The 26,416-nt window shown below is 37.4% G+C and overlaps 1 protein-coding gene across 2 annotated transcripts in view; it reads right to left on the bottom strand.

Annotated features, from left to right (window-relative positions):
- Window positions 1-23,583, bottom strand: part of LOC145690366 (ATP-binding cassette sub-family G member 1-like) — a 148,301-nt gene extending 124,718 nt beyond the window's left edge. For both annotated transcript variants that reach the window (XR_014132198.1, XM_081765193.1), the window contains exon 1: window positions 23,106-23,583. Coding sequence is in view for 1 of the 2 variants with exons in the window: in XM_081765193.1 (XP_081621319.1) it covers window positions 23,106-23,214 (109 nt within the window). In the remaining variant the exon portion in view is untranslated. The remainder of the gene's footprint in view (window positions 1-23,105) is intronic.
- Between the last annotated feature and the right edge of the window lie 2,833 nt (window positions 23,584-26,416).

Below are 26,416 nucleotides of genomic sequence, written 5' to 3' on the forward strand. Positions count from 1 at the left end.
AGTACTTTAGTACAATAACTTTTATGTAACACATTGCAAAAAACAATTAATTAGACACGCGCCACAAAAAAGACCTTAGTTATATGTGGTATATTTGCAACTTTTCTTGTTTCAATTACACACTTTACTCGCAAATAACGAAGTTTTCCCCTCTTCAGAATTGTGCATATAAATTTATGTTCAGAAAAAAATTTGTACTTCTGACATTGCTTATAATTATATTTGATTTTTCTGGTGGGAAGTACTTTGTACACTATAATTTAAATTGTTTGAGAGATTGAAATGTGTGTGAATGATTTAACGTATGAAAGCTTCAAACAACAACAAACAGAACTTATTACCCTTCCAACGTCAGAAGAATCTACGATTTTCGTTTTGCATAGTTATTAGGGACTCCTCTATAGTAGCTATGAAGTACTGTTGCGTTACATGCATAACGATGAAAAATTTTACAAAATGAAAATAAAATAAATACTTACTTCCGTTTTCATGCATTAGTTACAAGGACTTAGTACTCGTATGTTGCCATATTTCATGTACAGTGGAGCCACGGGTTATGCATTTAATCCGTTTTATAATGCTGTTCATGAACTGATATTATTTTTTTTCATTGAAATTAATACTGTAAATACAATCAATCCGTTCTAGTGACAGAAATACGGTACACTATGTATTGTCATATAATAAGTAAATTATCACTTAATAGTGCATAAAGTTTTTTTATTAACATAGAACAAAATGGACAATTAAAATAACATTTTTCAGTGCGAATAGTCAAAGCATCCAAAAATAAGAATAACCTGAGGCCAAGGTTGTGTAAACTGGAAAATAAACTTTTCCATAACAAGCTATAGCGTAACACCTAGCTGACCTCGATATGTGCATCTGTGATCTCACAATTGTTTGCAAGAAAAGTTAAAAACAAAATATCTGGCGATGTTTTAGTGGACAAATACACGAATTTTCCAAAACTGAACGAAAAAACAAAAATAACCTTTATATTTTTATACATAACAATAATATTTATTAAAAAAACTATTTTTTTAACTGGTCTAAGATTCAAAAATATAGTGCCAACTAGTTGTGACAAACAAAAACATTTACGAGTATAAAAAGACAGATTTTATAAACCAAGCATACATTCTTTTGGGATCATTTCAACGATCATTCATTCGGCTTCCACTATTTCGGATTCACTTCGTTCCATTCAGAGCTTCAACATGAAGTCTCTGAGTAGCTGTCGTCAGGACATTAAGTATAAACTCAGAAAGAAAGTATAACTAATGTATAATATAGTATGACAAGTCAAAATTATTTATTAGCAGTCTAGTATGCTTTTGTAGTTACTATATGCTTCTTTCTTTTCGTGTTTTATTTGTGTATTTGACTTATGTGTAATTGTTTCTTTCATTCTGAATATTAATTAATTACATTGTGCATTCTTATTATTTTTATTCAATCTCTTTTATTTTACTATCTGTCACATCTAAATAAAATGTCATGGATCATTTGGGTAATGGTCTCCATGTGACAGGCAATACACTATAACTATAATCCCCCTATACTACTGGTTCCATTATTGTGGTATACTAATACACTTTACCCATTACACCGTTGAGAATCAATTTTAAATTCATTATTTTTTATATATATGTTAGTATTGTTTTACATTTTTAAGTGTTTTCTGTGATGGAGAATACTATAGAATGAAAATAGTATTATCTTTTTAAAGATGAAAAAGTAATATTAAACGAAACAGTATGACGTCTAAAAAAAAAGCACACAGAGAGAGAAAGAAAGTAGTTTTTGTTCAGTGCGCTGACAGATAACGTTACGGCACACACAGAAAGTCATTATTGGGCACATGGAATTGTTGGTACACGCAGCGATCATTTCAGAACATTTTCCCCGGGGGGGGGGGGATATTAATACATAGGGAAAAAAAGAAAAGTACAAACCATAAATGTCATACAACAGTTCCCGTTATAATTCTTACTTGAAGAAGAGGTATAAATATATATCGACTCTGAAAAGGCCGACAAAAATTGTAAATAACTATTAAAATATTTTTACAGTTAAAGTTTATTAATAGAGAGGAAATTTTTAAATTTTAGGAAGTTGGGTTGTCGGTATCCCTGTATATTTGAACTGACAATTCAAAGGCACACACAAGCAAACACACACACAAATACTGGTAACCTACATTGAAGATAAACGAGAATATGACGTAAAGAAATTTTGATAATATATAAAGAACTTATAGGGCCTACATTATTCTGATCATTCGTACAGCTTATAATTGTGTCTCATACAGGTAGACAAATCTGCACAATAGTTACAAACTTGCATATATTATAAATATCATAATATATTAATAATAGATAATACATTATTCTTAAAAAGTTCTTAAACTTAACACAATTCTTGAACTTTAAATTTCAGTATTTCCATTCTTTCTAACTCAACGCAATTACAGGTAATAATCAATATGAAAAGAGTAATATTAGCTGAAAAATCTACAGCATTGAAAATGTTTAATTACACTGAAAGACAAGTGTCAAGCTAGACTTACACGGTATTTAGCTTATAAAACGTACGCACAAATTCTGTAAACGAAAATGATTTATTGTACTGTATATGTTTAAAAAAAGGAGCTTTGTTGAGTCTTCCAATCACAAACTCTATTTCAAATTATTATAAAATGCACACATTCTGTAAATGAAAATGATTTATTGTACTGTATATATATTAAAAGAAAGAGCTTTGTTGAGTCTTCCAATCACAAACTCTATTTCAAATTATTATAAAATGCACACATTCTGTAAATGAAAATGATTTATTGTACTGTATATATATTAAAAGAAAGAGCTTTGTTGAGTCTTCCAATCACAAACTCTATTTCAAATTATTATAAAATGCACACATTTTGTAAATGAAAATGATTTATTGTACTGTATATATATTAAAAGAAAGAGCTTTGTTGAGTTTTCCAATCACAAACTCTATTTCAAGTTATTATAAAATGCACACATTTTGTAAATGAAAATGATTTATTGTACTGTATATATATTAAAAGAAAGAGCTTTGTTGAGTCTTCCAATCACAAACTCTATTTCAAATTATTATAAAATGCACACATTCTGTAAATGAAAATGATTTATTGTACTGTATATATATTAAAAGAAAGAGCTTTGTTGAGTTTTCCAATCACAAACTCTATTTCAAATTATTATAAAATGCACACATTTTGTAAATGAAAATGATTTATTGTACTGTATATATATTAAAAGAAAGAGCTTTGTTGAGTTTTCCAATCACAAACTCTATTTCAAGTTATTATAAAATGCACACATTTTGTAAATGAAAATGATTTATTGTACTGTATATATATTAAAAGAAAGAGCTTTGTTGAGTCTTCCAATCACAAACTCTATTTCAAATTATTATAAAATGCACACATTCTGTAAATGAAAATGATTTATTGTACTGTATATATATTAAAAGAAAGAGCTTTGTTGAGTTTTCCAATCACAAACTCTATTTCAAATTATTATAAAATGCACACATTTTGTAAATGAAAATGATTTATTGTACTGTATATATATTAAAAGAAAGAGCTTTGTTGAGTTTTCCAATCACAAACTCTATTTCAAGTTATTATAAAATGCACACATTTTGTAAATGAAAATGATTTATTGTACTGTATATATATTAAAAGAAAGAGCTTTGTTGAGTCTTCCAATCACAAACTCTATTTCAAATTATTATAAAATGCACACATTCTGTAAATGAAAATGATTTATTGTACTGTATATATATTCAAAGAAAGAGCTTTGTTGAGTTTTCCAATCACAAACTCTATTTCAAATTATTATAAAATGCACACATTTTGTAAATGAAAATGATTTATTGTACTGTATATATATTAAAAGAAAGAGCTTTGTTGAGTCTTCCAATCACAAACTCTATTTCCAATTATTATAAAAAGTAGCGTCTGAGTTTCTTCACAGCATACCTATTGATAACCTCGTGAATAAAATCTTATGTAGGCTCAATGTCTCCTTCGATCGATACTTTTAAACATGACTGAAGAGTATCTTAACCGATACGATTTCGCAATTTTGTCATGATTCTGTTTATAACACTGAATGACCTTTCTACAGTAGAAGTAGAAACATAGATACATGACACACACTCAACCAGAGGTTTAAGAGCCTCGTAACCAATACCACCTTTTAAAACAAAAGAAGCAACATCAGTTCCAGAATTTTCAAGTTTGCTGCGTGCAATATATTTAAAAGAACGTACATCCGCAACGACAGCATCAACATCATTAATTCCAAATATAGCACAGAGTTCTTTACATTCATTCTCACAGAGCTGTAAAAATGTATCAAAGTTTTGAAAATACGCACTTAGTTGGATCAATTTTATGGCCTTATCATTGATTCTTTCCTGCATTTCATTAACGACACTTTCCACAAATTGTTTTGCGCTTTTTAAACATTTCACTCTATCCTCGTTAAAACATACACTTTTGACTGCTGATGCATCTTCCTCAAGTTTCTTGATTTTGTTATTCATCTCATTTTCTTCATCCTTGTAGCGCAAAGAGAGGTCGATGCTCTACAGTTCCAGATGCAAGAGCAGGAAGAAACGGAAGTTAGTTTCCTTTTGTAAAAGTTTGCTGAGGTTACTAACTGTACTTAATGTCTCATCCAGAATAACCAAACCAACAATAAAATTATAATTCATCATTCCCCCTGCCAAAGTAGATAGATCGGCTCCATCCTTATGAATCTAATCACATGCTATTAATATGGATTTGTAGCAGACGAACACAGCGTGAACCGTACAATAATGACTAAGCCAACGGACATCAACAGCTTCGGGAATCATTATCACAGGCTCTTCCAAAACTTTCTGAATTTCATGTAGAATTCTTTCCCCTTTCGGGGAAGCGTGAAAGAGTTTATATATGTCTTTTACAACGTTTAGCGTGCGCCGGATAATCAAATGCTTATTTCTACAATTTGTAACAGCGATTGACAAAATGTGTGCTCTACAGTGTACAGGATGGTCCGGAAGTGCCCCCCCCCTTTAGTTTCAACAGTATAGTGTTATGGCAGAATGTCTGTACACACTTACCTTGAAGTCTTAAGAGTCTTAAGAGTCAGAGTCATACATATCGGTATGACCACCATTCATGTCGTAACACAGCTGAATTCTGCGCCAGGTTCTCGCAAATGTTTTGCGGAGATACTCCGGAGTCACGAGGTGAAGGCGTGTTCCACAGCTGCTCGTAATTCATGCGTCGTGTGATATCGAGTGCTTTATGAAACCCCAGAGAGCATTGTCTGGTGTCGCCACATCGGGACTTCTTGGAGGCCAAGTAAAGGGAGCTGGTGAAGATACACAACCTCTTCCAATCCAGGGGCCAGGAAACGTCTGATTCAGGTAATTGAGCACGTGAATCGCGAAGTGCGCCGTTGCTCCCTCCTGCTATATCACAACAGTCTCTTTGATACTATTTTCTTCCAATTGAGGCACCAATTACCCATTAAGCATCTCCAGGTAAGAATGTTCATACACCTAAAATCATCAGAAAACACCAATTAGGGGTACGCCCACTTCCGGACCACGCTGTATATACGGTATTTTTTGTCCCCTTTTCTTCGAAAGTCGAGCATGAACACCATTAAAACAACCACTGAAGTTAGCTGTCCAATCAAATGAACAAGATATTAAGTTTTCATAACAAAGTTTACGTTTTTTGAATTCATTATTAATCGTCAAAAATATTGACTCAGCGTCTGCACTTCTTAGATCAACTATGCATAAAAATATCTCTCGAACTTCAAAAGAAACTGGCTCAACATAACGCACACACTAAGACAACTCACTCTGATTTTTAATATTCGTCGATTCGTCCGCCATTAGAGAATGACGTCTATTGCGAAGAATGAATTCATCCTGAGTTGTATCTGCAATGCAACTTGAAAGTTCTGAAGCTTTATTTCTACTTGAATATGTAGAGCGTTCAGTTTGAGATTGAACCCATTTCTCAAGATCACTGTTATTTTATACGAATGTACGTAAAGCCTGTCGATTCACTTCTTTTTCGTTTTCACTTTGCTGAATTATTTAAGTCCTTGAGGTCTATCATTCTCCATTGAAACGGTCTTTGCATGCTTTTTCTAATTTTCAAGTGTTTCCTGTTGCCTTTCTAAAGTTAGTGAAAGGTACGGTAATAAATACTCCACCTTTTTGTTGTTGTTGTTGTTTTGTTTTGTTTTGTAGAGCTTTTAATTCATTCCTTAAGTGCTCTTCACAAAGTTTACAGAAAGCACCACCTCATGCACGATTAAAATATAGCCAACTATACTTACTTTCCCACTTTCTTTGATATTTCAATTCCCGTTCAACGTGACACTTACTTGAAGATGGCTCCGATTGAATATCACCGCTCACTGATATCTTAGAAGAAACATCTAGAATTGATTCTGCATTATCAATTCACTACGAATGTTGCCGCTTGTAGAACATGGGCATCGTCGTTTGTTTACAAAAATATAATAATGTCGGTTGTTTTGACATTTTAGCAAGGTGAAATGTCAACTGTTTCACACGCGTATTGACTCTTCAAAATATGAATCACAAAATCACACACACACACACAGGTAGGTCTAATCAAACACTTACGCCATCTCCCAATTCAGTAACAAACTCAATCTTGCAATAATAGCCTATGTGTAGATTTGCAATACATCTTTTCTTCCGCTACAATCAGTAGATAATGACAGGTTTTCAGTTGGCTCGTCCCAAGCTTAAATTGCAACTCAATAGATCAACGTCTTATTTTATTTTCAACACCCTTACGTCTTCTGCTTTGTTTGTAGAATATAATGATAGTATGGAATGGATTAAGTGAAATAATTCTTTAGTAATCACATTTTCTTTTTAATTTAAAGATACTTATCTACTAAGCCCAAGTAGACAAGAGGCTCTCACCAAATAGTTATAAGGAGAGGCCTGAAGTACAAGGAGGGGAATTTTGTAGCTCCGAGGGGGATTCCCCCCGGGTCACCCCCTGAAATCATCACTGGGTACACGTATGTGTGTGTGGGTTCGTTCGTACAGTCAGAAACCATATTAAGTAAAGATTAGAGTAAGAAGAAATGATAGCTCCAACCTATACTTAATATTGGTCCTGACTGTACCTCCAAACATAAGCCAAGCGAAAATGTTCATAATGCAGGGTGGCGCGCGGGAGTGGGAGATTTTGAATCGCATAGTACACGGTCATTGTTAAGTATGACAACATTGTGAGACGATAATAATGTAACATATACGACGCAATTTCAGTTGCCATGAAGCAGTGGTCATAGGGAAAGCATATTCCAGAAACAATTATTGTTGTGAAGCCGCACGGGGTGAATTTCGGCATCATTTTCAACTGCGGCGTCATGATATGGTTCCATCCGTCTACGCTGTGAAGAAATGGGTGGAAAGATTTGAAGTTTTTCAGGAATTAACTACAAAAGTAGACACGAGAATGAATCCACATAGTTTCAGCAAAACGAGGCTACAGCTCACACAGCGAGCATGTCGATGATTGCTTTACAAGACTTGTTTGGAAGGTATTATGCCAAGAAATGATGATACAAGCTGGCCTGCAAGTTCGCCAGATCTGTCAGCGTGTGATTTATTTTTATGGGGCTATTTAAAGGATCGTGAAGTACTCGTCCTCATACATAGGATGAATTTAAAGCTGCGATATGTACAGAGATCCGATCCATTACGGACATACTGCAGAAAGTTATGAGAAACGTCCATTCGTGAATGCTTGAATATTACCTCGGAGAAGGACGCCATTTAAAGGATATTATTTGCAAAATGTGAGTTATTTTTGTTTTTATGCAAATGACATACATGTACCTTCTTCTATCCAGAATTACGTAAGGATATTTAATATTACTGCAAATTATGGCAATTTCAAAATATCCCACTCCCGCACACCACTCTGTATTTGCTCATTAACTGATCCGTTAGCGAACTTAGGCATTTGTAATTCGTAGGTCCACTTTAATTAGTTTCTTTCAACATCAGTAACTTATGTATTTTAATATAAAGTAGATTCTGACTAATTCGGTAAATATCAGACCAGGTTGCGTGTAAATTGCAGTGACATGAAAGTTGTTTTTAAAAATGCACTTAAGGAAGGTAAACTACATTGACTCATATTCACATGGCAAACATCAAAGCAAGTTATGCCGTTGTCTTAGTAAACACGTTTAAACAACATAAACTACGTTGAATTTCACTAATCGAGTGGACATTGAACTATGTTGTGCCAGATTATTGAAATCACCGTATTACAGGAAGGTTATCTCTCTCTCTCTCTTTCTTTCTTTCTTTCTTTCTCTCTCTCTTTTAACGCATATAAGTAACATACCTACGTGGACTCTCAGTGATACGGTAGATATCGTATCAAGTTGTGCTGGATTACCGAAGTTGTCGGATTACAGGAAAGTTATGTTTTAAAAAAAATCGCATTTGAAAGCACACTAATGTAGAGGAAATTTCGAAATTGGCGCGCAGCTAGGAATGAAAAAATAGTGAAGTTGTTTTGTGACATATATAGCTCAAAATTTAAAATATTTTGCTATCTGTCCTGTTTGCACAAAGAGTGAGAAAGGACAACACAACGGTATTGCATTGCGCGGAATCACCCGCATACGTGGATAATACCGACACACTGATAGGTACCAGGTGTATAAGCTTAAATGCACTGTTTGCCATAGATGGCACTCCAGACCTGTTGTTTATATGAGTTAGACACTTGGCAACACGAATCAGTGCACATCGTCAGCAAGGGCAGAGAACAATACATAGTGTTCCGTTGGTTAAGTATGTCTAATTTTGTGCCAGACAAAGAGCATATGCGGGTAGCTCTGCTTTTCTACTTCCATTTGAAGAAATCGGCCACCTAATCGTATCGAATGATTGTGGGGACTCATGGTCACAGTGCTGTATCAGAAACAACGTGCCGAGATTGGCTTCGTCGGTTCAAAGACGGCAATTTTGACCTGAGTGACAACAAGCGTGAAAATCGGTCCCGGAAGTTTAAGAACCATTGATTGCAGTCTCCTTTGAACGAGAACAACAACCAATCGCAAAAAATGCTTGCCAATCAATTGGGTGTTACTCAAGGACTCATTTACATGCGTACGTGCCATGAGAAAGGTTCAAAAGATCGGAAAATGGGTGTCGCATGAATTGACGAATCGGCAGCCGGAGAGATGCCAAAACACATGAGAAATCTTGCTTGCAAGCATTGGCGGATTAAACAAAAAGTCTTAGGGTGGGCTCTTTATTGTAGAGTGGGATATGTTCCCCGAAATTCCCACCCCCCCCCCCAAAAAAATAAAGGTAAAACAGATTCAGGAAAAGAGGGTAAAAGATATAATTGCTACGGAATTTACACCACAATGCCCCCTCACCGAAAAAGATATTCCGCCTTATCATTTTGCGTCTACTGCAGAGTTATTTTGACGTTATGATTAGCGTCATACTAAAAGCCTTACTACTGCAGGGAACATATGTTAGTCGAACTCTTTAGTATGGCACTAATCACGCGTCAGAACGATTCAGCATAAGGCCCATTCTGTCTACAGGCCTGGTCGTGGCTATGCTTTACTAAATATTTCGCTAGAAAAAAATATCAGGTTAAACATATTTTAGAACGCTCATAATGTTTCCGTATTTTAGTAAAATGAATTCAACAAAAGGACAAAAGAACTTACAAGTTACAACGCAAAACACGCTTTCCGGCGAATACCGCACAAAGCGTATTTGTCGATATAATACTGTCGCGATCTACGACAATGTCCATATGACATTTAAAAGTGCTGGTCCATTCAGCCGCTTTTTGCCAGAACGTGATCGCAACCACGTTTTCAGTCGGTGCAATGTGGATTAAGATCGTTCTGCACTGGCCACGCTCGAATGCAGGGTTACAAGTTGAGTTGATGTTGAGTTAAACGTCCCTTTCAGCAGCGAGGCTATATGAGACCTACTGATTAACGTGGAATCCGTACACAGGGTTACAAGTATGCGCAGCAGTTTCCGAATAGTCACGTGAAGATCTTCGTCACTGGTGGTCAAGGCCTCCAACACAGTCCGTGATAGAGTTCCACCTTTTTCTTTAATTCTCTTCCATTTAGAAGTGCAGATTCCAAATTCAGAACTAAAGAGGGAAAACAGCATTTTTTCTTGAGTTCCGATAGTTTTGTAAAATCTTTCTGCTAGAACGCGGAAGTTGTTGCTCAGAGTTTAGTCAGTTGCACGTATTGGCAATAGAATGTTGAGTCCGTATACATTTAAAACTTCCTGCGCAAGACGAGTTTTGAGGTCTTCTACAACCGACTCTATTAACGGAATGTAGACAGTTCTTCAGTAGTAAGATGCCGTGTCATCTGGCCTGAAGTTCGTACGATGTGTTGTCTTTGGGTGAGATGAGGAGTTTCAATCTGCACGTCGACACTGGTAACCATTCTGGATATTGCTTCGAAAGTTGCCTTGAATTCTTTGCTGTTTGAACGCATCTTGTTTAATGCTGTGATAGTGTCCTGAATGGCATCTGGCGTTGCGTTCATGTCTAAATTTGTCTTCTGCAAAAGTCGATTGAGGGGAGGGTTATCGTGAGAACACCCTGAAGACACGTAATAGTTACGATAAACTCGCTGTCGTGCATGGCAGAAGAAAGTGCCCATGCTTTGGCTGCTGTATCTAACTCGGATCACTTGGAACACACTGTAGAACCTTACTTTATTGAAATTTCACGTGAAATTGTAACACCGCGTCGATCCCTTCAACCCATCTCGTTTCACACAATGTCTCCAACTGGCCACTAACCATAAGCTTAAGGACAGTATTACGTTTTGACGATGCAGTGATAAACGTAATGACCTCTTTCCCAGACAGTTCCTCATGCACTGTGCTGACGACGACCTGAAGATGGACAAGTTGAGGCTGTGACTGCAATATGAACAGTGCAGCGCGTTTGAAGCCTCCTTCTGGATCTCCTGCACTGCCCGGCGACTTTGAGAGGTCGTGACGGCGCAACCATCTGTACCAATACCAACGCAGTTTTTCGGGTCGAGTAAGAAGTCTCGTAGCAAAGATAGAAAAATTTCTCCAATTTTCCCTCCAGTCAGTGAGAGTTCGGGCGGTTTTGCGTCTTCGGATTCCGAGCTCGAACCAATGTCCTCACCTTTCAGCTCTGCTGATCGAGGATCAATGAAACCGAAGCAGTCTTCTCTGATTTCACCCATGTGTTCGTACCTTAGAATCAAAGACAGCTGAGATGTGTTTGAAACGACCGTAGTCTCATCAAACATAATAGAATAAAACTGATCCTCTCGCACTAGATTGACAATTTTACAGACGTGATTTCTCATCCCCAACCCTCAATGAGGGCATTTTGTGTGGTTTTATTGGCAAAAATGGTCCTTTTCGATGCTTTCTTCTAGTGATTTTTTGAGAGATCGTCACTACAAGCCATTCTAAATTTGAGCAATTCTCGAAAATTGCCCTCGTTGAACTTAGTTTCTGCACTGTCACCATCTGAGGTCCAATTATCCGCACACGCACCGTCCTTGTGCAAGGGCGCCGATCCTGGGGGCCGGGCCCCCCAAATCTCATGTGGGCCTCCCTATTGTATTTATGAATGTACAATATTTGACATAATTTGAATGCAATTTGTCTTAAAATCCTCTTCTGCATCTGAATGATCCCCCAAATTTACGGAGAAATCGGTTCCCTTGTCCGTGTGGCCTTGAAAAGCAATGCCTTGCCTTCCAAGGAATATCACACTTCCCAACATTAATTTCGCGATTTTGTCGCGATTTTGTCGCGATTTTGGATGACTTGTCTCCTTGACGAGTTGATTTGATTCTCGACTGATTTCACTGCTTCCCAGTAGTTTTTCAGAAACGCTTTTCCGACCTCAAGAGCGTTAATGTGATATTGTGCCTTGTGAGTTTCTAAAATACCGTAGAAATTAGCGAATTTCTTCAAAGGTTTAATCTCAAGAGTTTGGAGAGGCACGTTTCTTCGATCGTCCCCCCCCCCACAAAACCCGTTGCAAAAAGTGAGCAATATTTACAAAAAAGATCCCTCTCCTTATGGGAAAGAACCAGCCATGGATAGTTTTCCAGATGTTCTGGCCTCAAGCAACATCGTCCTTCTTCCTGAGATTTATCTGATATTATGACTCGAATTATCGTTAGTCCCTATTCATATTTATCCACTGCAGTGGCGCAACTCGGTGGAGCAACTGCTTGTGAAGCATTGCTTTAAATTGCTGCCTTCGTTTGCTTCCACTGCAGTTGCTTCCACTAAAACGGTTGCCGCCACCGACCGCTCTCGCGCAACTGTCTCGAGCAACTCTCAGTGTCTTCCACTCGAGGAAAAGCATTGCTTTAAATTGTAGCCTTCGTACGGGGACACTGAAGTGGCGGTCACCGCACAAGGTTGGCAGTGTATCTCGATGCCAATATATGTATATGTTGTTTAAAAAAAAAAAAAAAAAAAAAGGAAGAAAGAAAAGAAGAAAAGGCGCTGATTAGACGAAACATGCACACTTGATCTTTCCGTGCCTGCCCTAGTCGCGGGTTTACTACCCCTCGCCGATGGGGGAAATTTTTAACACAATAGAAAATAATAATGAAAAACTTATTTTATGCATACCTTTATTTCGTTTTAGTAGAAATTTTAATGAATTTTCATTTTACATATGTTGTGAAGAAAGACTTTAATTACTATAAATTCACGATCTTTTCTTGTTGTTTGAAATAGTTACAGAGAATGATGAGTTTTACGATATGCGTTGGCGCAATAATGAAATAAATTCGTTTTGAATTTTCGCCCGTAATAATTTGAATATTCCAACACTAAGAATTTCATTAAAGGAAATAAAATAATCGGATTGCAAGGGCGCCCATCAGGAGGGGCAAGGTGGGGCGATCGCCCCCCCCCTTCTAGAGGAAATTGTACTTCAGAATATCGAAAATCCAATAGAATGTTTACATTAGTTACAGCAAAATTTGAAACTATTTTTGAAACGTCGCTTATACTTCCCCCCTTGTAAACCACAACATGGGCGCCCTTGTCGGATTGTTGAACGTTATCTAGTTTTATATTGTGACAAGGTGTTGAGGAGCTCATGCACAGAGGGTTGCGAGCGAAGTGCAGTACACCATAATTACCCGCCTCTTCGCTACTGTCTACTGCAAGTAGAACGTTAAAATTCTATTTAGCTTCGACGACCAATGATTAACGCCAATATACTTCCTAAATCAATTATTATTTGGAAACTGTTTGACTTCTATTATTATTATTATTATTATTATTATTATTATTATTATTATTATTATTATTATTATTATTATTATATTTTTGCACCTTTCTTCGTCTTGCTAATTAAATTTTTATTCAAAGTGCTCCCCTCAAAACGTTGCGCCCCGGGCCTAGTAGTAAATCCACCTCTGCCTAGTCGTTTATTATGTTTTGTTCTTTGGGTATCAGTCATTCATCACCAGATTAGCAGCCACCCCTTATGCCAAATGAATCATTTCCGGATACGTTTATAACTATTATTAATATCACGTAACGGGACTTATAATATTGTATTCTTAGTCCGTCCGTCCGTTACTCCTACGATAACTCTTGGACAAATGCCAAATTGTTATATTCTGTTTTTGCAATAGATATGTGGAGCGATTATGGTATCTCGTCCGAGTTCGTTAATGGAGACGATTAATCAACCGGACGTGGTAAAAAATCAACCATTTCCGGTTTTAACGTTGCCATTATAGAGCGAAAGCCATAATAGATAGCGAAAAGGGGTTTTTCTCAAATCAATTAAGTGTTCCAAGAATATCTTCCATGTCCATCCTTAATACTGTATTAAAACCGGAAGTGGTAGAAATCCAGTACGACTTCCGGTTTCAATATTAATCTATATAAAGAAAACCGATAAGAGAACAAGTTCGATTTCCTTGGAATCGACTTAGCGTTCTAAAAATAGTTCGCATTTTCTCTTTTAACACTTTATTCAAATCGGTAGTGGCAGAAATCAACCATTTCCTATTTCAGTGTTGATCGCCATAGAATAAAAATGATAATAGATAGCGAAAAGTGTTTTTGTAATCAATTTAGCATTTCAAATATATGTACTATCTCCTCTCTTAACCCTCTATTTAAACCGGAAATGGCATAAATCAACTACTTCCGGTTTAAACGTTGATTACTATAAGGTAAAAACAGTAATAGGTAGGGAGAAGCGGTTTTCTGTAATCAATTGTGTCCCAAGAATAATATTCCATCTCGACTCTAATCTGTTTACTAAAACCAAACCTGGTACACATGTACCATTTTTGGTTTCCAGACTAATTTGAAAAAAATATTGGCACGCTCCAATTTATTGTCTTTACAGAATTATGTATTATTATTATTATTATTATTATTATTATTATTATTATTATTATTATTATTATTATTATTATTATTATTATTATTATTAAATCATTAAGGAAAGAAGTAAAGAACGGAAATATGTTGTTGACAAAACCAAATATATATTTATGGGATTCTTTGTGGCTAAATGCTTAGAACTTGTACCCTTGCAGGAGTCGGGTTTGATTTCCGGTGGCAGGTACTGTGGTTTGTAGATCTACGTCACATGTAGCCTAGTAGCGTACGTGTTGAAATGAAGTTGAACTCTAAGTAATAAAAAATGAAAAATGAAATGAAATTTTTAAGTTTTACGTCCCACGGATATGCCGGTTAGGCTAAAGGAGACGGTGATGATGAGAAATGAATGAAATGATGGAATGAAGAAAGTGGGAGGAAACGGGAAACTCCGAGAAAACCCACGAGCACGGTGTTTGTCCACCACAAAGTCCACACGCCGCGACCTGGGATCGAACTAGGGACCACAAGCACCGGAGTAAGTAATAAAAATATATAAACAAAAAATATAGATAAGTGGAAGAGTATTACCTGCGTCTAACAAAAGAATATAAATTGAGAAATTAATTACAAAGTTTATGTTGACTTTGGAGCTGCAACACCTCAAAAAAAAAAAAAAAAAAAAGTATGGAAATAATATGCATATGTATATAGTCCTAATGACAGGATTGCTCTCATGCAAATCCTCCTCTAAGGCAAATCTCTTAGCAGAAAGAGAGCCGTCCTGTGAATTCTCAAGAACCTCATTCAAGCTAGTTCAGGCCAACTGTCATCCGGGGAATCTAAAATATTCCCCTTCATGTCAGCATCTTCAAAACCCAGGGAACTCACTCAATGAAAAGGATTTAGTTCTAAATATCTAAAAATTTTCGACACCCGGAAGTAGTTAAAGAACTTCATTTTGTCTGCACAGAGATCACGATACAAAGTATGATACAGGCCAGTTTGCAATCTCGTTGATAGCATAGGATGCACGGACATTCGTTTTTTTCCCTCTACGTTTCTTCTTTTTGAGCAGCAAAATAAGAAGTGCTTGCTTACTATTAACAGCTATTTCTCAAAGTGGAATAACTTGAGACAGTGGAAATGCTTCTACGAACTATATGAACCGGATAGTCGCCGAATGGACACTGAAATCTCGAACCATAAATAGCTATATGTGCGCTTCTGCGTGTTCCATGTATTTCTATGTGTCCTGGCAACACCATTCATAACATGGGCAATAAAAGGGGTGGGGAAACAGAAAATAACAAGAAGTCTTGGTACCTGCTGTCAGTTGCTCGTCTTTTCATAAGCAGTGGCGCAACTCAGTGTTTCCACTCAGTGGATGCGAATGAAGGGGACCTTAGCGTAAACGCGGCATGCTGGACAGACAGTTTTTAAATAGAATTTAAAGAATTAACCCTCTTTTGAAATAACGCAAGAACGATCCCAAACTTTCGTTCGTGTGGCGGTAAGCTACGAGCGGCATTGTGTGCAATTTTAATATTTTAGAGGGCTCTTGGGGGGGGCGATCGCCCCCCTCGCCCCCCTTTAATCCGCTCCTGCTTGCAAGACAAAAAAGAAAGTCGTTCCTACATCAGATTGTGACGGGCGATGAAAAGTAGATATATTTCGCTAATCCTAAACGCAAGAAATCGTGGGTTAATTTCGCCTAACCTTCAACATCTTTCTCGAGACCAAATCGCTTCGGATGGAAGACGATGCTGAGTGTTTGGTAGGATCAGCAGGATATCGTCTATTTTGAGCTGTTGAAACCCGGTGAAATTGTCAATGCCTACAGCTACCACCAACAACTCATGTGTGAAAAAGGCCTGGAGTATGAACAAAGACATGACAAGCTGATTTTCCTCCACAACAATGCCTCATTGCGCACGTCAACAGTAGTCCAAAACTACTTGGAGACACTCAACTGGGAGGTGCTACCTTATCCCTCTTATTCACTAGACTTGGCTCTTTCCTACTACCATCTGTTTGCGTCGATGGGCCACGCCCTCGTTGAGCACGACTTCGATTTGTATGCAGATGTCTCCAAACGGCTTGATGAGTGGTTTGCCCCGAAAGAGAAGGATTTTTTTCGAGAGGTGGGCAAAATGTGTAGCAAGTACTTTTGAATAAATTTCTTTTGCTTTCTATGAAAAAAACATGTGTTTTTCTGACTACAAAACATTGAATTTAAGCTTATACACCTGGTAACGCCGCGCAGTTGGCAAGAATTGTAAACATATCAATAACTAGCTTTCAAATTGACTGTGTATTGAAACACAAACCTATTGTTACATCTAGAATTTGCTTAAAACTAAATATGTAAATGAAAATACATTTTGGGAATGCACAAAAGAAGAAAACTATTACCAATTAAATAATACTCATAGATAAAGAAACGTAGTATAAGCTTTCGAAATATGGGTGTGTAAAAATAAAATCTTTTAGTTTAACGTCCCATAATAACGTCCTTTAGGCTAAGGGAGACAGATGATTAAGGCATGCGAATGCTGATGGAACAATTGGTGGAATAAGAATGCGGGAGGAAATGGGAGTACCCCGAGAAACCCCACGAACACGATGTTGTACACTTCAAACTTACTTGGTCGGGAATCGAACCAATGATCCCACGCATCAGAGGTAAGCGCTTTACCACTGAGCCACTGTGTCCCCTGTGGATATGGAGAAGAATGAAATGAACAGAAAACGAACAACGAAGTGTTAAGAATAGCATGCAAGAAAAGAACAATTTTAGATATAATTAGCTGAACCTGCGCTGTCTATTTAGCGCATCTTTCTGTTTTGACCATGAATCTCCTTCCCACTGTTCATGTCGCTATGTTTAGATGTTGGAGTGAGTTTGTAGCGAATTTGTAGAAGTAAAACGATATCAAGTGGATTTTTTTCCCTAATAAATCCATATCCGTCCGAGTACTCCTCATTGCGCCTCTTGCAGCCTTTGAAGTTGCCAGCATGCAATAGGTTTTGCCAGTCAGATCAGAGCCCTGCACGGGCCGTGCGCCCCCGGTTCGGCCCGGTCCGACCCGGCCCGACCCGTTTCAAGTAATATCAAACTAGACCGGGCCGGGCACATATCGGCTCGGATACTCTGAAAAACAGTTCGGAAACTAATGTTGTCAGCCTATTTGTTTTTTTAATGTCCTCCACTACCTCTATTTTTTCCGTGTTTGTACGCTCTTACTGTCAGCCTATGTTAATCGTAATGTGTTTGGGATACTATTATTACTTCTACTACTACTATTACTACTTCTACTATTACTACTACGACCAACGCTAATACTACTACAAGTGCTACGACTTCGCGTCAGAGTTGACATGTCTGGTGGTACCGAATTTATCTTCTAAGTACAGAATAAAATGGAGAAATGCTAGTTATTATGGCTGGTCTGCGTAGAATGTGAATCGATGCTTGATCTACGAGGGAGAACAGTGGCTCAATAGAAAAAACACTCACATCTGGTGCTAGAGGTCGTCGGATCAATCCCTGCTCATGCTATGTGAGCTTTGTGGTGACAAACATCGTATGCGTGGGAGTTTCTGGGGTGGTCCCGCTTCCTCCCACTGTTTTCTTTCCACCAATTCATCCCATCATCATCCATACAGCCTGAGCCGTAGTTACCTAAAGAACGTATGATAAAGTCAAGTACTTGACCTAGTAAGTAGAATTTGGTACGATACCATTGGACCACGGAGGGCAAAACCATGAACTGCCGTGCTCATAAGATCAGTGCAATTTGTAGTAATGTTCAATTAGCAAGGCAAATATCGAATGGTGTTACATGTTCATGTATTGTTTATAGTATGATGCTACAAATACACCATATAATGATCAAATATAATGTATGGTGTATAACAAAATATAATGATCAAATAAATCACCAAATCGCTAGGGTCGATTAGGTGTTCCTGGAACGGTGGCTCAGTGGTTGAGCGTTCACCTGTGGTGTATGGGGTCCCTGGTTTGATCCGAGCTCTCGCCAAGTGAACTTTGTGGCGGACAAACACCGTGTGGGGGGTTCGCGGCGTTCTCCTGTTTCCTTCCACTTTATTTATTCCACTATTTCATTTATTTCTCATCATCATCGTCTCCTTTAGGCTAGTTGGCATAACTTGGAACCACCTACCAAGAAGAATAAACTAATGGATTGGGAAGATAGACATTCAGTCTCTGGTGAATTGGATGATGAAGTAGATATCTACCTCGACATGTCATCATGTGTAAGAGAACTAGATATACTGCAGTGGTGGAAGCAACAAGAACAAACATTACCAAAGTTGTGTAAATTAGCGCGTCAGTATCTCGTCATCCCTGCTTCTAGTGCGTCTACTGAAAGAGCTTTTAGTACTAAGGAACGGAGAAATGCTCTAAAGCCTGAGACTGTTGACTCTGTTTCCGTGCTGTTCGATGCGTACAAGGACATACAGTAAAGCGATGTTCATTTTGCACTATTGGTTCCTTAGGAAACCTTATATTTTCATTTTCTTAATATCAACTATCCCTTCTATTATATGTGATGTTAAGAGGCATTTTTGATAGCTGATATCTATACATTTTTCATTCAGGGGACTTTTGAGGTATTTTTTGTTCAACAATGATATGTGTGGATTTTGTTTTGATTTACTGCCTCGCATTCCGTCATATAGCTCTGTTATTTTCTTGTTACGAACCGTTCCAGGAACACTTCATCGATCCTGGGGTCTGGGTGATTTATTTGATCATTGCTTTTTGTTATTATTATTGTAGCATCGAATTATAAAGAATACAGGAACATGTAATATGATTTGGAATCTGCCGTGCTAATTGAACATTACTACAAATTGCGCTAATCTTATGAACACACCAGTTCATGGTTTCGGCATCCGTGGTCTAATGGTAGCGGAACAAATTCTAATTAGTAGGTCAAGGACTTGACTTTTTCATATGTTCTTTAGGCAATTACGGCTCAAGACGTATGGATGATGATGGATGAATTGGTGGAATGAAGACAGTGGACGAAAACGGGCTAATCCAAAAACTCCCACGCTCACGGTGTTTGTCCACCACAAAGCTCACATAACACGAGGAGGGATCGATCCGACGACCTCTAGCACCAGATGTGAATGCTTTACCTACTGAGCCACCATTGACCCTCGTCAAGCATCTGTTCGCATTCTACGCAGACTGGCCATAATAACTATTTCTTCGATTTTTTATGTACTTAGATTGTAAAGTATGTATCACCAGACATGTCAACTCTGACGCGAAGTCGTAGCAGTTGTAGTAGTAGAAGTAGTAGTAGTAGTAGTAGTAGTAGTAATAGTTGTAATTGTATTATTATTATTATTATTTTTATTAATAATAATAATAATAATAATAATAATAATAATAATAATAATAATAGCAGTAGCAGTAGTAGTAATAATAAGAGTAGTAGAAGTACAGTACTTTACACTCCTGAATAAAGAGTTAATTTCCCAAGCACATTACGATTAACACAGGCTGCCAACATTAGTTTCCGATCCGTCTTACACAGTGTTCGGGCCGAGCTGGGCCGGCCCGGAATGTGCCCGGCCTGTTTCGGCCGGCTCGGTCCGGAATGTGCCCGGCCCGGTTAGAGCCCGGCTCGAGATTCGGGCCGGGCCGGGCAGGGTCAACCCGGGCACAGAATTCAGATCCATTCGGGCCGGGCCAGGCCGGTAGTCTTCGGGCCTGGGTTTGCAGGGCTGATTCAGATTTAAGCAAAGCGCCTGCAATGTCCGTCAACCCGTCACACGCAACTGCTCTACTGGTTGCCTAACACCGTAGTTTCGGCCTGCAACAATGTTAATCTTATGGGCTCAAAACGGCCCCTAAAATGTTGAATAGAACAATAACGATACGGTTTTTGAAAATTTGAATGAGAACTCGACAAATCTACACAAAATTTGGAATCGTCCAACGAAAAGTGCAAGTTTCTAGCACGTGTGGTTTTCGAGATCTCCTAGTCGAAAAAATTGGGGACAAACATATAAACCTATCATTTTAATTTAAAGATTGAAAAGAGAAAGAGAAATTGGTTGAGAAGGAAGTGTATCATAAGGTTACAGTTGGCAGACAGTATTAAAAAAGAAAAAAAAATCATACAGGAAACGAAGAGGTTAGCTGAAGACAGTGGTGCACGGAAATTTCTCAGCTGCGGCGAGTGACCTGCCAAAAACGGTAGAATATCTATTATGATGATGTAGGCCACTTTCACATTGCTTATATTTCCCATCAACTATGGATGGTTACAATGGTCTAAAGAAATACACCTAGTTCTGACGTGAACGGCGTGATAAACTTAATGTTAAAGGAGTATTATACGAGAACAGTTGAAAAATTAATCAACAAACCAAATGTTACTTAAAGTGTATAATGTTGGTCTTGAACCTTTCCGACGGAAAAAATAAAGGAATGAGACCTAAAAAAGAAGTGATAACTTACAGAATACCTTTGTAACGTTTCAAAATGAAATGAAATTTTGAGTTTTACGTCCCACGGTTATGCCGGTTAGGCAAAAGGAGACGGTGATAATGAGTAATGAATGAAATGGTGGAATGAAGAAAGTGGGAGGAAACGGGAGAACCCCGAGAAAACCCACGCACACGGTGTTTGTCCACCACAAAGTTCACTTGGCGGGAGCAGGGTTTGAACCCGAGACCCCTAGCACCACAGGTGAACGCTCTACCACTGAGCCACCGCGGCCCCCTTGTAACGTTTCAGTTGCAGTGTCCAAAGGGGTTGATTCTATCTAAGTATAAGACAAATTATATTACCATCAGATTTTGAATTAATCAGCAGTCTTAACACTTTTAAACAAAAAAATTCAATGAAGAATACTGACTTACTTTGTTGCGAAAAACAATTCACTATATACAAAAAGTAACAGTTTAAATAGATTCATATAAAAAGAGATTACACCGAAAACTGCGATACTTCTAACTACAAACTTAAAAATAGTTAAACTTATTTTAAGTCGCCGAATAATAGTAATAATAATAATAATAATAGTTTATTTAGTTAGCTCTTATGGGTTACAGATTGAGACAAAGAGAACTTATCCAATGTAAAGAACAAGTCATTTTAAATTACCAATTAGACTTCTCTCTCTACTTAAAGGGATTTGAGTTTCGGTTCCAAGTTTGCACCCCTGTCACTCGTACAGGACGCGGAATTCGACAATATGCAAGGGGACTTTTTGTCTTCTTTTGTTGTCACAAATCACCTTCCGGTGTTTGTGCACATCTTTCAGGTTTACCCTGTATATTCCTAACAGTAACACATATACCGTACTCCTAACAGTGAAACATGTACTTCCAACAGTGACAGACATATTCCTAACAGTACCGGACAGTGCGCACCCAAACATTTTTGTGGGACGAATCCAAAGTATTGGAGGATGGCTTCAATTTTGTGAGGCAGTACCTTATGTAGTATTGACCGGTGTTATTCTACATACGAAAAGAAGATAAGTAACTGTAAGTATTTGAGAATATAGGTGGCAGTAATTACTAAGTACTGCTTCATATATTCTCACAAAAAATGATGATCTAGATTTTTTTATATAAAAAGAGTATAGATGAAGTGTAAGATCAATTAATGCTACATCAATCAATTCTCTGGTAAAAATGTGTAGTTTTATTACGAAAGCGCACAAATTTATTTCGAGTTATGAAGTATTTTCTTTTGGGAGGGGGGGGGTGTCCAGACCCGGATTGATATTATGACTTAAAAATTGAAATCTTTTAGTTTTACGTCCCACGTATATGCCGGCTAGGCTAAAACAGACGATGATGATAAGAAATGAATAAAATGGTGAAATGAAGAAAGAGGGAGAAAGCGGGAGAACCAGAGAAAACTCACACACACGGTGTTTGTCCACCAAAAAGCTCACTTGGCGCCAGCTGGAATCGAACCAAGGACCTGATGCTCCAGGTGTAAACGCCACGGTCAAACAGAACCAGATTGTTTAGCAATAGAAAACACGCTATGAATTTGAAAAAAATGAAAATGAAATGATATTTTTAAGTTTTACATCCCACGCTTATGTCGGCTAGAATAAAGCAGATGATGATGATGATAAAAGAAGGAAGTGGTGGAATGAAGAAGTGGGAGGAAACGGGAGAATCCCAAGAAAATCCATGAACACGGTGCTTGTCCACCACAAAGTTCACTTGGCGCAAGCTGGGATCGAACCAAGGACCCCATGCACCAGAGATGAACGCTCTACCACTGTGCCACCGCAGCTCCATGAATTTCATCAGGAATAATAGGCAGGTAAGTGAGAAAGTATCATGAGATGTTAAGGTATGTGGAAGGTCGCTCAAAAACAGAAGAGGAATCATAGCCACTGCGCCCCGTCTTCTCGTGATGCGATAACGAAACAAGATCACATTCATTTTTTCTAGAGATAAAATCTGCAGTAGGCAGATAAATAAATCATTTGCAGCTGATAACAAAAAATCACGTTATAAATTGTTTGCTGATTTTGTTTTCAACGTAGTATAGATTGATAAAAACGTTCGACTGCTACTATTATAAACAAGAAAAACGAAAAGAAATTTACCTGATTTGGAATGTCGTGTAGGAACATGATAGGTAATATTATCAAACTCTACTCTTACTTGAGTCCCATCTTCAGCACTACGTAACAGAACACTTTCCTCCAAACTCATATTTTAATACTATAATGTTGAATCTTCCACGAAAACGCGTTTCATTGAATTATTTCCTACACTTGAGTGCAAGGCACATCTACACTCACAAACTTAATGACTATCTCTCTTTTCGCGTTATGTCGGTCACTGGTCTTTATAGATAATAAACGAAAGCTAAAAAGAGTGTCTTCCGGTGTTTTTATTGTACAGAAATTTCCAACAGTGTTGTTAAATTACGAAACAAAATAACGGCACAACTTTCTCCATGTTCTTGATGGGCGAAGAGTAAAAGAGAAAAATAACTTTTGTATACAGCAAATACACTTCACTCATGTTAGTTATTGTGACACCATGGACCACGTTGCTCTGAGCTGTCATAACAGTAAATGAAACAGTTCAGTGATACTACTACGTCCCCTTAGAAACTAGAGACTGTGAAACCTTCCGTGACTGATTCAGTTGGAACAGTTAGCCATAGTTCCAGTTCCAACGAGTTGGGCGGTGCTTCTGTAGGTCATTCGCGATATTACTCGGAAGTTAGGAAATATTACGTTTTTTTTTTTTTTTTTTTTTTTTTTTTTACAAATAATTTAGACCATCTCTCTCTTTCAGCCTCTCTAATCAAATTTACGTAGTAATTCGTACGTTTGTGTCGTATTTTCTACAGTACATTATTATTGTGTATTGAACTGTTTTCTGTGGACACGAAATAATAAAATAAGGAATTTTGTATATCACAAACAAATATAATAACGAAAAAAAGCGAAGTTAAGTAAGAAAATAAAAGCAATTATATTTTTAAAAGTACGAGGTCTGTCTTTCTACAGATTGTCTAACTGGTATTTGATTTTTAATGTGTCGATATGGAGTTACTTATTAAGCGCTGAATTCGTAGTGCCTTATTTAAGAAATAATGAGGGTATTACTCATAGGGATGCGCACGAGACAAGATTTGAGGCTGTCTCTTCTCGAAAATGTGCTCTAAAAGTGATGTCTCGACTCGAAAAATGTATTCTTCTCTATTGGAAGAGCTGTGTCTCGACTCGAATTTTGTCAGGAAAATTCTGTCTCGACTCGTCTCGTGCGCATCCCTAATTACTCAGTCGACAAAGTTAACTTTTTTCTGACAAAAAGGAAAAAACTTACTTTTAAACAAATATTTACTTTCTAATTCATATTGTATTTGAATGTGTGGGGCACGTGGCTCAAGGCTCAGTGGTAGAACACTTACCTCTGGTGCATAGGTCCTTGGTTCGATCCCAAGCCAATTAAGTTTGCAGTGGACAGTATCGTGCCCGTGGGTTTTCTAGGAGTATTACTGTTTCCTCTCACATTCTCATTCCACCAATTATCCCATCATCATCATTCACTTGCCTTAATCATCCGTATCCCTTAGCCTAAAGGGCATCCTCGTTGGATATCAAACTGAAACATTTCATCTCATTCAGTCCGTTTCTTATTCTTACCATTTCAATAAAAACAAGATGTAGGAATACATATATATATATATATATATATATATATATATATATATATATATATATATATATATATATAGTTCAATACTATGAATCAACTAAATGTGTCATTTATGTACTTCTCACCAGAACTTACCAACTGTAAAGTTCTAGAAGAGGACGAGAAGGGACTGCTGAAGTCTCGTATTTTTTATTATTTTTATTTTGCTAGTATCTTGTTTTTTGTTTGTTTGTTCGTTTGATTTGATTTTAGCGTCTCTTTCAGCAGCAAAGCCATGTAAGACGTGAATCTACAGCTTAACGAAGGTTCATCCGAACCTCATTACCTCCTACAGCGAATTGAACCCGGGTCTCCCACGCCAGACACGTACGCTAACCGCTCAAGCACGAGGGAGCTTTAGTATCTAGCTTCCGAAAAGCTGCGATCTTGTATCTCCAAAGCCAATTGAGCGCTTTATTTCTAAATGCATTATAGTGTCACAAGATCCACAGTTTATCTTTGGAGTTAATTCTACGTCCAGTGTCCAGTAATACAATTGTGTGGTCCATAGTGGATTGATTTTGTTAATTTGAACCTAAAAGACACCTAAAGGGGAATATCAGGTTTCCCAGGGAACATTTATCAGGCTGAACTGTACCACACCTTTTCCTTCTATTTTCTTATCATCATTATTTAAAAAAAAATCCTCAGAGTGCATCTTTAATGTGAATCATTTATTTATGGTCAAGGCTAATATTGAGTTATAACTAGGAACATCTGAGCATCACCGTTAGAAATATGTGTCTCAACGATACTATAAATCAAACTACATGTACAGTATAATACATACAAACTCCTGGTTAAAAGCAATGTGACCAGACAAGACGAGAAACTAAGCCAGTGTTTCAGATGCAAGGCGTGGGTTAACTAGTGTTGACCACAAGGCTCGAGAAATGTTTCGTCTTTTCTCGAAAACGAGACGAGAAAAATATTTAAGAAATCGAGACAAGACAAGAAACAACACTTCCTTCTCGTTGTCCAGACGAGAAATTTCTCGAGTCTTGTGGGTAACACTAGTTAACTCAAGCCTTGTGTCTGAAACACTAGCTTAATGCTACATGATTCAAAGTATAAAATTTATAAATTAATTCTACGAAAACATTGAAGAGCTATCATCAATGTTTAGAGATACATAAGCCATTACACAATATATTTAACAATAAATGTGGCTTAAATATTGTTGTATCACACCCTTCGTATCCACTCGTGACGTAGAATAATTTGGATAATGTAAAACATTTTATAACACGAGATTAGAAGAGAAAATCGTTCCGAGAATTGAGACGAAACGGGACAACAATGTTTCTGGTCTTGTCTCATTTCGTGGGTAACACTACGTAACAGTGAACTCCGTCTTAACTACATGATTACTCTAAGTGCCTTTGACGCTGCAGGATCGACGGGAACGTATGTGGTTCAGATCCGACTGTTAAGCTGAAGAATAGGTATGTACAAGTTGGAGCGTTGAGGGCCGTATGAGACAATGTATAATATTTTCATAACAATTGAAGGCATATTTCCTGGAGAAACTCGTTCATCGTATACTAACATCACAGGAACACAGAAATTCTTATAACGGTAACGAAAATATTTACCGTAGCGCTTACAAATATAAGACCACCTTTATGAAAACATGCTTTTCGACTGTTACAGTCACATTTGTTGTTTTATTGAAAAAATAATTACATATTCTGAAAGAACA

The sequence above is a fragment of the Thermobia domestica genome, chromosome 7, assembly GCF_964235325.1.
Source record: "Thermobia domestica chromosome 7, izTheDome1.hap1.1, whole genome shotgun sequence".
Classification (NCBI taxonomy): domain Eukaryota; kingdom Metazoa; phylum Arthropoda; class Insecta; order Zygentoma; family Lepismatidae; genus Thermobia; species Thermobia domestica.